This window comes from Leptosomus discolor, chromosome 1 (genome assembly GCF_034619465.1).
Source record: "Leptosomus discolor isolate bLepDis1 chromosome 1, bLepDis1.hap2, whole genome shotgun sequence".
In the NCBI taxonomy this organism is placed as follows: Eukaryota; Metazoa; Chordata; class Aves; order Leptosomiformes; family Leptosomidae; genus Leptosomus; species Leptosomus discolor.
This window is the reverse complement of record NC_141391.1, coordinates 57802214-57817840: the sequence shown is the minus strand read 5'-3', so window position 1 is coordinate 57817840 and position 15627 is coordinate 57802214. Positions and strand designations below refer to the sequence as shown.

Genomic DNA, 15627 nt, shown 5'->3' with positions numbered 1-15627 from the left:
CCAATTGCCTCCTGGGCTGCATCGAAAGAAGCATGGCCAGCAGGTCAAGGGAGGTGATTCTCACCCTCTACTCCACTCGGTGACTCCCCACCTGGAGTGCTGTGTCCAGCCATGGGGCCCCCGGAATAAGAAAGACATGGACCTGCTCGAGTGGGTCCAGAGGAGGGCCACGAAGATGATCAGGATCTGGAGCACCTCCTTTATGAGGACAGGCTGAGAGAGTTGGGGTTGTTCAGCCTGGAGAAGAGAAGGCTCGGGGGAGACCTTATAGTGGCCTTCCAGTACTTAAAGGGGGCCTACAGGAAAGATGGGGAGGGACTCTTATATCAGGGACTGTAGTGATAGGACAAGGGGTGATGGTTTCAAACTGAAAGAGGGGAGATTTAGATTAGATATTAGGAAGAAATTCTTTACTGTAAGGTGGTGAGGCACTGGAGCAGGTTGCCCAGAGAAGCTGTGGCTGCCCCCTCCCTGGCAGTGTTCAAGGCCAGGCTGGATGGGGCTTTGAGCAAGGTGATCTAGTGGAAGGTGTCTCTGCCCATGGCAGGGGGGTTGGAACTAGATGATCTTTAAGGTCCCTTCCAATTCAAACCATTCTGTGAGTCTATGAAAATTTAGGTATCTGCATATTGGGCTTTAGATGCTTTACTTTGCTATAGTCAGAGGGCATCTAGTCAACACAGTGGACTCTAGAGAAATATTCAACCATAGGGTTACTAGGTGTCCATATAGAGGTTAGATGAATCATTTTCTGAACTTCTAAACTAGGACAGAAGTTTCACTATGTAGGTCGCATGTAGACTCCAGCATTCCACGTTCCGAGTCTCAAATCCCATCCCTTGGGCTCCACTCATTCATTAGAGATCCTACCAGGTCACCAGCTGCAAGTCCAGAATGGTGTGATTCCTATGGTAGTAGGTCCTATGTCATAGCTCTCAAACCCACGTGGGTGGCTTGGCATCACAAGTCACACTAGAAACTTAGACAGACACACAACTGCATGGTACCCCTTATGTGTATATTTTATAAGAGATGCTGAAATATGATATAAGATCCATTTAAAAACAAAAAACCCTGCAAAACCTCTTTTTGAATTATGGAAGAAGATTGAAGACCTCGAAGATCTGACCCTGTTGAGCTCATTAAACAGAAGACAGAGGTGTTTTATAGGTAGCTTCACAAGGACATAAAGGACTTTAAGCACCCATGGGAGCAAAGTGTGAACAGACTTGAGGGGTTAAAATCGGGTTCTACATGAAGGCCAGGTGCTTTTTTCAAAGACATACTTAAGCCAAACAAGAAATACTGAGCTCAGGGTATAACTTGATATGGAAGGGCAGTGATCTGTAGGGTGGAAGGGTAGACATGAGACATGTTGAACTCTAAATTTTGCAGTTTTGTCCTGTCAGCTTTATTAAATGACTTCGAATAGTGTACAATTTGTCGTAAGATTTCTGACACTATATAAATGGTACAGTTTTTGCAACAAAGCAAAAGGCTTATAGCTTGTGATATATGTGGCTCATAGCTTGTAATTCCCATGTGTTTCCAGATTTGCATGGTTTTTTTCTTGTTTCTTTACCTCGCATTAAATGCTTTTCTGTTGTGTGATTGTGGTACAGAAATACCTTGTTCTTCCTAGATCAAGACCTAGATCACTCTCAGCACCTGTAAGAATTACAAATACATAGGTCATCAGAAGATGAAGGGAAAGCACGTTTCACAAGTGAATGTGCTGATTAGAGCATTCGCTTCCCCAGAGGGTTATAGGATGGTATGTTTGTTCCAGTAAGACAGGAGATTTATTGAGGGAAAATAAGCCACAGTGAATGGAGTGACTGACCAAAGCATAAGGGAAATCTCTTCGGACTCTTGCAAGTGAGAGGATGACTCCAACAGAAACAGCGCCTGCTTTTCTGTACTCAAGGGATAGAGTATGTGCCGTCTGTGAGTCAGAGATTCTTTTTCCTCCAGGGAAACTGAAGCAAATTTAAAGGTAGATATTGGACAATATGGCTCCATTTGGAAGCAAATTAGATTTCTTCATCCAGGTCTTTTCAGTCTCAGTAGACTGTGCATCTGTTGCCTTTTGTGTAAGGTGGCCTTGTTTCCAATGCTGTGCAGATAGCTATAAAATGTAATTAATCAGCTTCTATTATTTTTTTTAATCTGGCTATTGTTTTCTACACACGCATTACAGAAGATTTTTAAATGCTAAAATTAAGAAATACAGTAAAAGATGCTGGTTTTATAGGCCATATTTCTTTCAGATAGGGAAATCTTGCCCGCTTAGCCTTTGATGCAATTTTCAGTTGTAAGCTGACTCTGCTAGACAAGGTCTAGATACCCAGTCCTGAGCGTTTCTTGCATCTGCAAACTTAATACCTAGCTCGTTGCTTGTCTCCAGAGAGGAGAGCAGTCTGACTACTGGTGTTATCATTATCATTACCTACTGATTATCTCGGGTCTCCAGCTTGCACACAGTGAATCTACTAGAAGTTGGGGCGGTCTCTAGCTGAAGAGGTTAGTTGTCTCTTGTGAAACTGGGGAGCTAAAACCTCTGCCTTACCTCACACAGTAACTACATGATTACACTCTGCAAATGGTTGTGTCTGGCTTTCAGACTACTTCATTAAGAGTTAATTTATATGCAAGTTTGGTTTTCCAAAAAAACAACACACATGACTGATCCACCCTATCATAAATTTTTATAATGATAAGGTGGTGCAGGCTCATCTAAAATTCCTTCCAAAGGCGGTGTCAGATTTTTACTTTAGTCATCCTAACCATCTTTTCCTTCCCTGTATTTTTGCCGTAGCAAGGCTTTGTTTACATGAGCTGGATCCTAATAGTTCTACTCCCACTCCCACCCCCACCGGCAGTTTGCAACATATTGTAGATTATCATCACTAAAACTTCAGTTTGGCTTTTCTTTTTTTTTATTATTTTTATTAAGAAGCATTTATTTTCCTCGGAATTCTTTTCCTTGAAGCAGCTTCGCTTGATTTTTGCGGCTGACAGTGTGAGGAAACGGAAGTATTTCAGAAACTGCTTTTTTGTGACTGTCTAGGAGGTGATGGAGGGAGAAGGGGAAGATGGCAGGCATATAAAGCAGATTTGGGAGTGAGTTGTCAGAAGGAAGGAATGGACTTTGATCTCTGCTGATGAGGATGGTGGTGAGGTAGCCTTTAGAAATTAGCTAGCGTGTAGATGACTGACAGACTTGGCAGAAACAATGAGCGGTACAGGGGAAAACAGTGATTTAGACAGGAGAAAATTTGGAAGAGGTCAGGAATCTTTATTTCCTTTCTCCTCATCCCATGATAAAAAGGAAATACGCTTACAGGGTTTTAAAGAATGCCAGAGAAATAGAAGGTAGAGAAGGGCTGATGGCAGCGCTGGTGAGAAGTCAGGGTGCTTTGTTTTGCTTTGTGCTGATATAACAATGTGCTTAATTGATCCAAGTAAAATACCGTGCACTCTCGCTGCCACCTTACCTCCTCCTGATGAAATCTAGGTAAAATGTTTGCCATCTACCATATGTATCTAGAAGGTCAAACAACATGATGCCATCAACAGCTTAACCCACACACAAGCAATGTAGTGGTAATGCAGCTTCTTTCAGAGCTCCTACCCCATACCTACCCTATAGCGATTTTCCTTAATAGACTTATGAGACCCTATAATGTGCTTTCAGGATCTGTGAGATGCAACGCTGTTACACTGATAAATCTTCCATGATGAGCTAAGATCTTGCCTAGGGCCGAAGACTAAATTGTGCTGACTCATGCAGTGATAATGTGTAAGGTGTGTGGGTTTGCTGTTCGGTCAGGTGAAATTAGGGTTAAGTCAGAGAGGCCTCAAGAAAGAAAACAGATGTAGGGGAAAAGGTTGTGCTCAGTTTTGGCTTTAGAGCATGTGTGTGTGGGCTACCAGAAGCACAACAGGAAATGCAGTGTTTCATAGGCACTTCCACAGAGAGTGTTTGAAAACCCAAGTAGCTCTCTGCTATCCAACCTTAGCTTAACTTTTCCAACTAGATGCACAGATAAAGGGACACAAGCCTTTTCACTGTAAGACATGCATTCTCAGGACCCAATGATCACTAATGCATTTTTGGCATCCAAAAATCAAGCAGCCGTAAAATTCAGCTAGAATCTACTTGTGCATTGCATGTGGTGGTGGAGAAGGTAGCTCCTCTACAGTCCATAAAAAGGAGACCTTTTAGAAAATATTGATGTTTCTAAGGAATTTATTAATGAAAATAGTACAGGAATATAGTGTTACTAGATTTTTCAGTTGTCTGGTTTTTGTACAAGGTGGGTTTCTTTTTCTATGGGTTTTTCCCCCCCCTTTTTGAGGAGCAAATGGGCACACCCTGATTTCAGTATGCTGGGAGTCCTGCCATACATACATACGTACGTACATACATACACACACAACTAGTGTTCTGAAAGAAATTTTGTGTGCCGATAATGGTTTTCATAGTGTATTCAGACTGAAAGCTTGATGTGAAGGCTGTGAAGTGGTCTGCTGGAAATGGGAGATTAAATTCAGAAAGTTGGGCCACGATCCACTGTCCTAAGCAACAAAGCTTCATTCCACATTGTGTCTAGTTTTGTAACAGTAAAGTCAGGTTTAGCCTAGCTATTCCATCTCGTACTCTGAAGTAAGCCTGGTCAAACTAGCCTCTTAGGGCACTTCTTGCAGTCTTTAACATTTTCTTCTTATTTGTAATGTTTCCCAATGCAATCCTTTGCGAAGAGAAAGCTCACTTTGTCTGATGCTGGGGTTTTTTTCTAAATGGGACAAAATTGTTTTTAGGAAAGTTACAAGCCTGTGTTCAAAGTCGCTTTTCCAACTCTCAAGTCTTTCAGCTGAAAGTCAGTCTTTCAACAGTTTCTTTTTACCTGGAGTGAAAAAACATATACCTGATTCACCAGGTATCTTGGGTTCATTAAAGATTAGTGGTCTACTTCATTAATCATCTGTTACTTTGTTACAGCACTCACAGACTAGTCCACAAAGACAGACATTCATGTTCAGTCAACCAGTTTTGTAAAGATGTTTCGTAAAGAACAAATAGTGCAGAAGAAAACCATAAACTGCACAGTTAGTCAAATTAGGTATTACTGTAAATTCTTCAAGTTGCTTAAAAATAGATGTCGCTCATATGTTACACAATGCATGTGCTGTTAAATTTGGTAGTTATGTTTAATATTTAAGTGTTTCAATAGCATTAAATAGTTTTATACTTGTTCTAAATTGAATTCTTCTGGAAAGGAGTTTTTTATTTTGTTTCTATTGTGTTGCAGACTCTCCTACAGATTTTTGGTGTGGTGGCTGTGGCTGTGGCAGTGATTCCTTGGATACTCATCCCCTTAGTTCCACTATTTATTATTTTCATTTTTCTTCGACGGTATTTCTTAGACACTTCAAGAGATATTAAACGTCTGGAATCCACAAGTATGTAGTTTGGCGGGACTTAATGTTAGTTTGAACCCTGCTTATTATTATGTGAAACGCTACTATTTTATGGACAATCCATCAACGGTTTTTTTTTCTTTTACTGTGCAAATAAATTCCTTATTGCCTTGGTTGTCAACTAGTGAATGGCATGCTTAACTCCTGTTTTGCGTAATGATAAACCTTAGGTATGTCAGTTTAATTGTCTGTAAGTAAAACTAGTTAAGAACATGCTAAGTTGCTGGTCTTTGGGACCTTGCATGCACGTACTAATGGTGTTTCTGACCTAACCTGACTCTTGTGCCTGACTTTAGCTTGACTATGGTATGAAATATTAAGCATTATGAATAACAAACATGGGTACCTCATGTCATTAATAAAGCTCAAAGAATTTCTTCAGTGACAGCTATTGTTAAAATGTAAGACATTTTTGTATAAATTAATCTGCCTGGCTGACCGATTCTAATTGAGTAAGAGGACTTTGGTGAAAGATATTTCATGTTTATTCTAAAGGGATGCAGTACAGTAACTTGTATGGTTAAATATAAAGTAGTAGGATTAAAGATTAGTGTGGTACAAAAAGAATTAAATGTTGTTAAATGTTGTCCTTCAGCTATTGCTAAGTTACTCTCATTTCCCTTTGTAGCTCGAAGTCCAGTGTTCTCCCACTTGTCGTCATCCCTCCAGGGACTTTGGACTATTCGAGCTTTGAAAGCAGAGGAGAGATTTCAAAAATTATTTGATGCACACCAAGACCTCCACTCAGGTTTGTAATGAATTGATGTGAAAAATCAAATACTTTGCTCTGTAGGAGGAAAATATCTTATGCCCTTAGCGACATGTATATAATGTACATTAAAATCAGTAGGAGCTGTGCACTTGTCTCTTTAGGGTAAATTTCTCTATTAGAACAAAAATGTTATTATCTGTCTAAATTTTGAGAGCTTACTTTGGGCTGTAATGTAATTTGAGATACCCACGCATATGTTTTAACAATGTCTAAGATAAACATTTTAAAGTATGCCCGATAACAATATGTAAAGAATAATTTTTTACATTTTCTTGGATTCCATCTTTAAAAAGAGAGGGAGAGAGAGCAGGAGACAAGCTGTATTACAAAGCATTTAATATTAAGTAGTGTGCTGGGAGTGGGCAGAGATGATTAATATAAATCGTCTTGGAAAAGTTTCATAAATCTCACATCTTTTTTACTTTAAGCAGCTTTCAGGGCTCAGATCTAATACATGGTATTAACATGACCAGAAGGTGTAAATATTAGTATTCTGCAAGCATAAGTAATATAATTTAGGTTTGCACTGTGATTCTTTACCTTCTGTCAATTAAATGTTCTCTGTTACAATGTTTTTCAAGATGCATCAGAATGCAAGTTTCCAATTTTGTGTTTGTTAGGTAAGATCTTGAGTTTCCTCTGTCATAAGACGTACAAGTATATTCTATAGCTTTTTTTGTAATTTATAGACATCTAAGGTTTCAGACCAGACCAGCTGATCTTCTCTGAAGTACAGTTTATCCCAGCTGTAGAATCTTGCACATTGACCTCCATGTTGCGCCTAGTAACTTGTGACTGGAGAAATACATCTTCCAGGGAGGTGCCTCCAGCTTTGAATTCCCGTTTCTTAATATTTTCAAGTCACTAGTTATCTGACCAAATCAATTTTACAGTAGCTGATAGCGAGGGAACACAAAGCAATTGTTTAAGCTTTGTATTAAAGACATCTTTAGTCTATAAATTGTAGTTTATTTTGTATTTTAAGGTCAGCTCTGAAGAACATAAACATGTGATTTTCCAGTTGATCTTATGCATCTCTCTAACAAAACTGTCAGTAACACCCTCCTGGGCTGTTCGGGAACTTGCTTTTGAGATCAAACTTCAGTGCTTATAATCACAGTTTTTTGTGTACGAACATGCTTCATCTTGATGTCTTTCCCACCAGGGTATTTGGGGTATACCAGCTTGCTTAGTGTGCATGTGGGTTTTGGTCCTCAGAGGGAATAGGAGCCAGCAGTGTGTCTGGGCAGCAAAGGACAACATCTGGGCTGTATTAACAGGAGCACAGCCAGTGGAAGGAGGGAAGTGATTATCACTCTCAGCATTTGTTAGCCCACGTCTGGAATACTGCACTCAGTTTTGGACCCCCAGATACAGGAAACACTCTAAGAAACTGGAGTGAGTTCGATGGAGGGGCCACTAAGATGGTCAGTGGACTAACAGGAGAGATCTCAGTGTGGAGAGGCTGAGGAAACTGGGCTTGTTCAACTCGCAGAAGAGAAGGCTCACAGAGGATTTAATAGCTGCCTTCAAGTACCTGCAAGGATATTACCAAAAAGATAGTTAGGCTTTTCATGGTGTACATGGTGGGAAGAGCAAGAAAATGGGTATAAGTTGCAAAAACAGAGGTTTAATCTGGATCCAAGGAAAAGCTTTTTCACCATGAGGACACTCAAGCAGAGGAACAGGTTGCCCAGAGACTTTGTGCAGGCTCCATCCATGTCAGTTTTCAAGACTCAAACTGCATAAAACATGGAGCAATGTGGTCTGACCTCAGAGCTGACCCTGAACTAGAGACCTCCTGAGGTTGCTTCCACCCTGAATGATTCTTTGATACTATATGTGTGCAAGAATGATAGCAGAGGATACTTTCCTTACTAGCTCACAAAGTTGGAGTCCTGGATTCTTAAGTCTCCTGAAGAGTTTTAGATTCTTTCCTGCATCACAGAAGGCTCTCCCAGCCAGCAATGGTTTTGTTTAGCACTTTGGGCTGGAGTGGTATCTTCCTCTCTATTTAGGCCTGAGCCTGAGAAACAGGACGCTCACTTTGAACCCTCTTTCAGGGATGCCTATGAATTTGATATTAAATAATCTTTAGCTAAAAAACATCTAAAAGGCATGCTGAGGTTTGACCAAACCTAGGTTTCCTTCCTGCCAGTGCAACATCTCTCTAAGCAAGCTCACAAGTCATCAGAAGTTACTCCGTGATGAGTCTTTGTTGGTCCCCGTGGTTGTCATATTCCTTCCTGCATGCAAAGTGACTCTGGTTACATAGGGAGGTTGCAGGATGACCCATCTCAAGCTGGCAGTTCAGTGCACCTGCCTAGTCAATGGGATTGATGGAGCAAAACCTTGAAGCTGAAAAATATACAACCCAAGTGTCCCATTTCCTGGTCGTACAAGTGCACTGTTGCACCAAAAATGATGTTTCGTGTCACCAGGAAGCTGCCGTAGGCTGTTTCCAGGGACACTCAGCTCCTGGGTTTCAGAGAGGAACCTAAGTTATTGTGGTGAATTCAATTTCTGGAACTCGGTTTGTGACTTGATGCGATGCTCTCTTCTGCATATGTTGTTCCGTGTGCCTAGATGTATGTCTGTCCATTAGACCATATCAAATATCTTGTTTAATGAAACCAGCTGTGTGGTCAAGCATATGCAGTTAAATCGATGTCAGTGGGACGAAGAGGTTACCAGCTCTGGACCTTACCTGACTGTTTCTTGTCATCTGCGCTCTTCCCCTCTGCTACCCTCCAGAAGTTACATGAAGTTCTGTTGGCTGAATTGTTGATTTGATCACTCTGTAATCTGGCAATCCAAAATGATCTGGCTTAAAAACTGACTTAACCTTTTTTATGAAAGGGAAAATATTTTTAATTTGACTTTCCCAGCACTGGGCTAAGGAACATTGGAACAGTTGAAACAGCACTAATCTTTAGCATGGAGTAATGACAAACAATGCGGAAAGGTTTGGAATGGTAACCTTATGCTGTGACTTGGTAGCAGCTGGAACAATTCAGCTGACTGCAGCCTAAGCAGTAAATAGTGCCATACTTTGTTATGGCTACTTGACGTCCGGTTTTGGCCCTGAATTCAAACACTTTGCCTTCTGTATTGCAATGTCTTCCTGCTGTCTACTGTAGCATATCTATCTGGGATGGAATTTAGCACCAAGTTGTGGACACCTGGATGTGAGTGCCCAGTGGAGATGTCCACCTGTGAGCTTCCCTGAAAGTAGAAATGTGCATGTAGTCAATTGAATAGCTCTGTAGTTCCAGAGCCTGTATTGAGTAGCTCTTATGGGAGCTTAACCAGCTGCAGCTGCCTTCTGAGGACTTGGCTCTGACAGTTGTGTTGTGATATGTTCTAGTTAAAAGCCTGAAGACTGTAACCCAGCTACAGCAAAGGTAGTTGTACTTCTGCTTCTCTTCCCAAGTCCACTAGAGTTTAAAAAAGGCTTCGTCCATTTTACCATGCTTCAGGCCTTGACTGTTTTTCTTTTTCTTCCTATTACTGTATGTTATAGTAGCTGTGGTTGCTATTAGTGTGAAACCTAGGTTAGACCATTTTGGGAAAACTAGATCATCATCAGTCTACAAATGTTTACTTGAAGATGACTATTTTTTTAAAAACAACTTAGAATATTAACATGAATTAATTTAACAATAATTATACAGCTTAGTTTTCTAATAATACACTATTCTTATGTCTTTATAAAATACACTTTAGAGGCCTGGTTTCTATTTTTGACGACCTCGAGGTGGTTTGCCGTGCGTCTGGATGCCATCTGTGCCATTTTTGTCATAGTAGTTGCTTTTGGTTCCCTGCTTCTCGCCAAGAGTAAGTACAAATGTTAGAAAAAGTTCACCGAGTAATTACCATGTATAGTAATGTCTAATTCTTTTTCATAGATTGCTGTTTCTAATTGTTTAAGGACTGTAATTAAGTTAAATGTTTCTTTCTAGATCATGATCTCTTCCTCGGTCTAGGGCATTGGGGCTGTATCTGCTTCTCCTGCAAATACTGGAGGCAGTTCAGACATCTTCTGGGCTTGGGCATGCATCTGCTATCATCCCCAAATGAGCAAACAAACTTGCAGATCTGTAGTCTCCACTTTTGAGATTCTGGCTTTCAGAGAAATAACAATTCTTTTTCTTTTTCCCCACCTTTGCCTTTCTTTTTTGGGCCTACAGGGCTTTGCTTTTCATACTGAAACACCCACAGAGCTGCTTCTTAACAAGTTTTTTCCTTTCTACACATGGCACAGTAGGCCAGAAGGCAAGCTAAAATTCCTAGGGATGCTCTTCTAATATCTTGCATCAGCAGAAAGAAAATCACCTCATTATAATACATTTTATGTTCACTGTCACTCATGAACTGTCATTAGTGTATGCATCATCCAGGATGTAATTGGGTTAGATGTACTAGAATGAGATAGTCATCTAAAATATGAAGGAAGAAGTAATTACCTTGGACATGAAAATTAGTGCTAATTTGCTGGTTTTGTTTCTTTTCTTTTTCCTTTGGATAAGTTCTGTATATGCATGTGTGTTTTAAAATTTGAACACTCTGTGCTGCTCAACACTGAAAATTTTGAGCTAGGTTTAATGTTACTAGAATGCAAAAAGGCAAGTCAAAACAGTGATCCTGAATCTTTCCTTGCCTCTGGATAAGGAGTAGCTCTCTTGAAGTCAGTAGAGCTATGTTAGGATAAAGTTCAAGTAAGTCAGAGGGCAATCACGCTTAATATTGGGGCAGACAGAATTAATTTATTTTGTGAGAGTGGATCCACTGAACACAATAAATGCTTATATAAATGGGAAGAAACATTCTGCCCTGTTGTTTTATCTGATCACTTAGAGAAGTACAAAGTTGATGTAAGTGTTCGTGACTTATTTTGAAGTCGGTTTAGGCTCATTTTTTGCTTAGGTTTAGGGGCTGATCTAATTCCCTTAGAAAAAAGTGAAAAGTTACTAATGCACCGCCAGATATGGACAATCCCAACAAGCTACTTAAGTACGGTCTTGAGACTGAACCCCAGTTTTTAGATAAAATGCCAGGCCAGGGAAAATTTGAATTATCTTTTCAAATATACAGACAGTTTCCAAAACATACCAAAAAAATTGCAGCAAGTAGCTGTTCTTCTGCCTGGAGCTACTCATTGCACAGATGGCAAGTACAGTGTAACCAAAGTTCTGGCTGTGATGTTTCCATCATGTAAGTAACCTCATGAAAGTGAAGTTAACTAGGATTTTGTGTAATTACCAGTGTACCTATTTGATTCTCTTTTTTTTTCTTTGTTCTGCAGCTTTGGATGCAGGGCAGGTTGGTTTGGCACTATCCTATGCAATCACCCTCATGGGAACATTCCAGTGGGGTGTTAGACAAAGTGCTGAAGTTGAAAACCTGGTAACGTCTATTTCTTCCTTTTCACTTCTTGGTTCCTTTTCGTGGTTGTGATATGAGGCCTTAAGGATGGATTTCTTCTTAGTTAACATAGGACATGTATACCTTAGCAAGCGATTGAGGCACCACTTACAGTCCATAAAGAAAAATAGCCTCTTCTAGGGTATAATTTGTCTGACTGATTTTGTATGTCTGTTGAGATGAGTTGTACCCAGTGACTGTCCGTCTCCATTCATAGTAAGGGAGGCTTTATAATCTCCCTTTCTAGCAGAAAGTCTAGTTACAGGGTAGACAATTGTATTGCAACCTGCTAAAATCAAAAGAAATTAATCCCTGTCTATAACTAGGATTTTTTAACTTTTTTTTTTTTTTAGATTTGAGATTTAAAATTTTTTATTATTTATTGCATTTTAAAATTTTATTTATGTCCCTCATAGCATTTTTAAGGTCCTGTTAATTCATTATAAAGGCTTATATCTTCTTAATTTGTTGTACGTTAAGAAATATTTGGAAGTATTTGTTTATATTCGGCTGAGAGGATTGTGTGTTTTCCAAAATACATAAAGTGACTTCCACCAATTTACAGTATTTACTAGTATGTTTTAGTTTGCCTGTTTACTTTGTTAAGTTAATATATAAGAAAAAAAGACTTTAAAAAGAGCATAATGAGCATAAATCTGAGGGGTTTTGTGTTGTGTTGACAACTGGAGGTTACTTGTAGTTATGATTTTCTGACCATAGTCTAGGAAATACATGTAGTCCTTTTGTAGAAGTTACAAAGCCATGTTTAATAACAGATAAAATTAATAATAGCGTTAGATTTGTATTTTTTGTCTAGCGCATTGTTTCTTCAGAGCATTTTTCAGACATGAATAAACTAGTAGTGATGGACTTCAGGGAGAAATGGGAAGAAAGCTTTCAGGTTTTTTCCTACCAGTTGGGAAGTTTTGGAAGCGTTAGTCTGTGGGATTCTCTTACATAGTGAGTTACTTTCTTGGAGGCTGTGATTCAGAAATACTTAGGAGGAGAAAGGCTCGCCATTCACTAAGCTGGCTTTGATGTGGAATGCTGATCATGTTATGGAGCTATGATTAGCATGAACTTCTTTGACAGGTGGACATCCACCAAAAATCCCTTGTTATTAAAGGCTTGACTACATTTGGGGGAGGCAAGAACATTTCCTCTCTATTTTACGCTGTCATTCCTTCCTTGTGTGCTTTTCCTTGGAGCTTGTTTTGTAATGTGGAAAGGGTAGGTGTCAGTGAGGTCAGAGAGCTTGCTGCCTGGTGACCTCTGCCCTTAAAGCCACTCCAGGCAAGATAAGCCTACTGGATATCTTTATGATGTTTTTTTTTCAGATTCCGTCTGTGAGTGGATACCATTAAATACAATTAATTGTATTGAGGACAATGGTGGGTGAGGATGCACACCAGAGTCTAAACAGAATTTTTATTTGCCCAAGGGGAAAAAAGTGTCTAGATAGTTCAATTTCTGTTTTTCTTCCTTCCCATAAGATTAGAGGCACCAGCAAATATTGCAGTTTCTTTCGTATCTGGCATAAAGTACATAGGAAAACAAGGGTTTTTTATTGCATGTAAGTCACTAATAATATGGTGACAGCTATATTGGATTGTGGAGTTGCTTGATTTAAAAGATTTGCTGGAGGTGAGCACAATGGTAATGAGGACAAAAAAAAAGGGATGATGAAGCCAGTAACTTGATGCTAGTATCTGTTGTGTGTCTGCCTGTAGCTCATATGGCAGTTTTATTTCTAGCTTTGTCTTCCCAACATACAATGAAATGGTGGCATCTGAGCCAAGACTGACAGATAACTCTTATAGCTTAAATTTCTTGATTTCAGTCTTAGATTTGTAATTAATCCCACTGATTAGAAATGAATGCTTATTTATGGATTTATGTGCCATGATAAATTCAGGTCTGTAGTAGGACATGAGATGCATTCTTTCCACTTTTTCGGTTGTGTAAAGTAAACGTAGGATGGTACCAAATACTCTTATCTGTGTTTTAAAAGAAAAACTGGAATCATTTGCATTGAATCTTTCTAGTATATATGTGCATGCAGTATTTGGAATATATGCAATAAGCTGAAATGTATGTATATGTCATCTTTACTCCCCTTAGATGATATCAGTAGAAAGAGTAATGGAATACACAGAACTTGAAAAAGAAGCTCCTTGGGAAACCAACAAGCATCCACCACCTGAATGGCCAAGCCAAGGAATGATAGCATTTGAAAATGTTAACTTCACTTACAGTCTAGATGGACCTTTAGTGTTAAGACATTTGTCTGTTTTAATTAAACCGAAAGAAAAGGTATGTATATGGCTGTCTTTGGCCATTCACAGGAATTAAGCAAAGATGATGAGTTGACAAGAAGCTTTGTGATAAAAATACATTATGAAATATGTGGATGTTAGGAAATTTGCGAGTGATCTTTTAAAGAATAAGCCTTAGTCATATTTAATAACAAAAGTTGGAGCATATTTATTTCCTGGAAGTGTAGCATAAATGTGTCTGGGAACAGGACATTTCTGTTTGTCAAAACAAAGGGTTAAACATATTCAATAATTTTCTAGTGAAATTTGGGTTTTGTCAGAAAGTGGCAGACATTCAAAATACCAATTAAGCCCAAAATGTTCAGATCCAAAGCAAATGGAGCTGCATTAGGAAGTTGGGGATTCAATAGAGGGAACATAAATGGAACGAAGGATGTTAACAGGCAGGGTGAGCAGAAACAATTGAAAATAAGGAATGTACACGCTCTGCACAGAGCCCCGAATGTAAAAGAGAAGAAAGAAATACAAATCAGTTGCATAACTTTAGAATTGGGGATTTTATTTCAGCTCCTTTCAGCTACCAATCCAATTAACTGTTGCCATTAATTAGATTGTTAGCCAAAAGAAACATAGAAATAAAACTCTTCCTCCTTTGCAAATTTGACTCTTCCTCTTCAATTTTGACACTATCCCAATTGAAAGAGTGCTGCAGGGAAGGTCTCCCCCACAGACAGAATTAAATTAGAGCCCTGCAGTGTTAATTCATGCTTTGCTACATTTCAAATGCACACATACTTTTTTTGATTAGGATACCTTCCCTAGGAGGCTGGTTCAGCTCTCTACAATCATTGCCCTGGCCTCATTTGTAACGTGCTTTTCCATTCAGTCCCAAACCTGTTTCGTTCCTCAAGTGGACCTTTTTAATAACATTCATGTTACAAGGATTCAACCCAGCTTTGCTGCATGGAGATGATCTCATGGAATTAGGTATGGGTGAGTTAAAAGTGGTGTTTAAGAAGAAGAGCAAAAGGCATGTTTATCTGCTCTCTACTTTTCTTGCCTGTGGGTCATCTCTCTAGCTGTTATATATCACTCCAGTGTAATAGCAGACAAGAGGATTTACATTTCTTAGTGAGAGACAGAAATAAAATAAAAAACGGAAGCAAGAGGTATTACCAATGGATGACTCAGTCTTTGGTGGGGGCAGGAGGGGGAGGGATGACTGAGGGTATTTATTTTTGCTGAGTGGTTATGCTGTGGTTTTGTCATCCTGAAGTGAATTTGCCCAGCTTGAAACTATTGCCAAGAACTTCGTGTTTGTTTTCTATGATGTTTTGCACAACACTGCAGTAGACTGCCACTGTGTAAAAATAAATCTCCCAAGCATTTGTGCTCCTTATATTGGTTTTAATTATGGAGAAGTGTCTCTTCAGAACCAGGTTTTCAGATCCGTTAGGGATACTGCCCATGTGGCTGTCAGTGAGAGCTCTTACGCCTTTTCAGACCTCTGGCTCATACAGATGTCTGGTGGCTGCAGTGCCACTGGCAGGATGAATGAGTTTAAACTCTTGCCATACTTGTCATTTGCCTTGGTAGCCACCCCAGTGCCCGGTTTGGGAAGCTGTAGATATAGTAAGAATGGAGGAGATTACTAGCAGGTCACTCATGGGT

The 15627-nt window shown here is 39.5% G+C and overlaps 1 protein-coding gene across 2 annotated transcripts in view; it reads left to right on the top strand.

Moving 5' to 3' along the window:
• ABCC4 (ATP binding cassette subfamily C member 4 (PEL blood group)) overlaps positions 1-15627 on the top strand; it is a 156639-nt gene that overhangs the window by 106555 nt on the left and 34457 nt on the right. For both annotated transcript variants that reach the window (XM_086482029.1, XM_086482028.1), the window contains exons 21-25: positions 5316-5466; positions 6113-6232; positions 9983-10093; positions 11562-11662; positions 13802-13993. In XM_086482029.1, coding sequence (XP_086338155.1) covers positions 5316-5466; positions 6113-6232; positions 9983-10093; positions 11562-11662; positions 13802-13993 — 675 coding nt within the window. The remainder of the gene's footprint in view (positions 1-5315; positions 5467-6112; positions 6233-9982; positions 10094-11561; positions 11663-13801; positions 13994-15627) is intronic.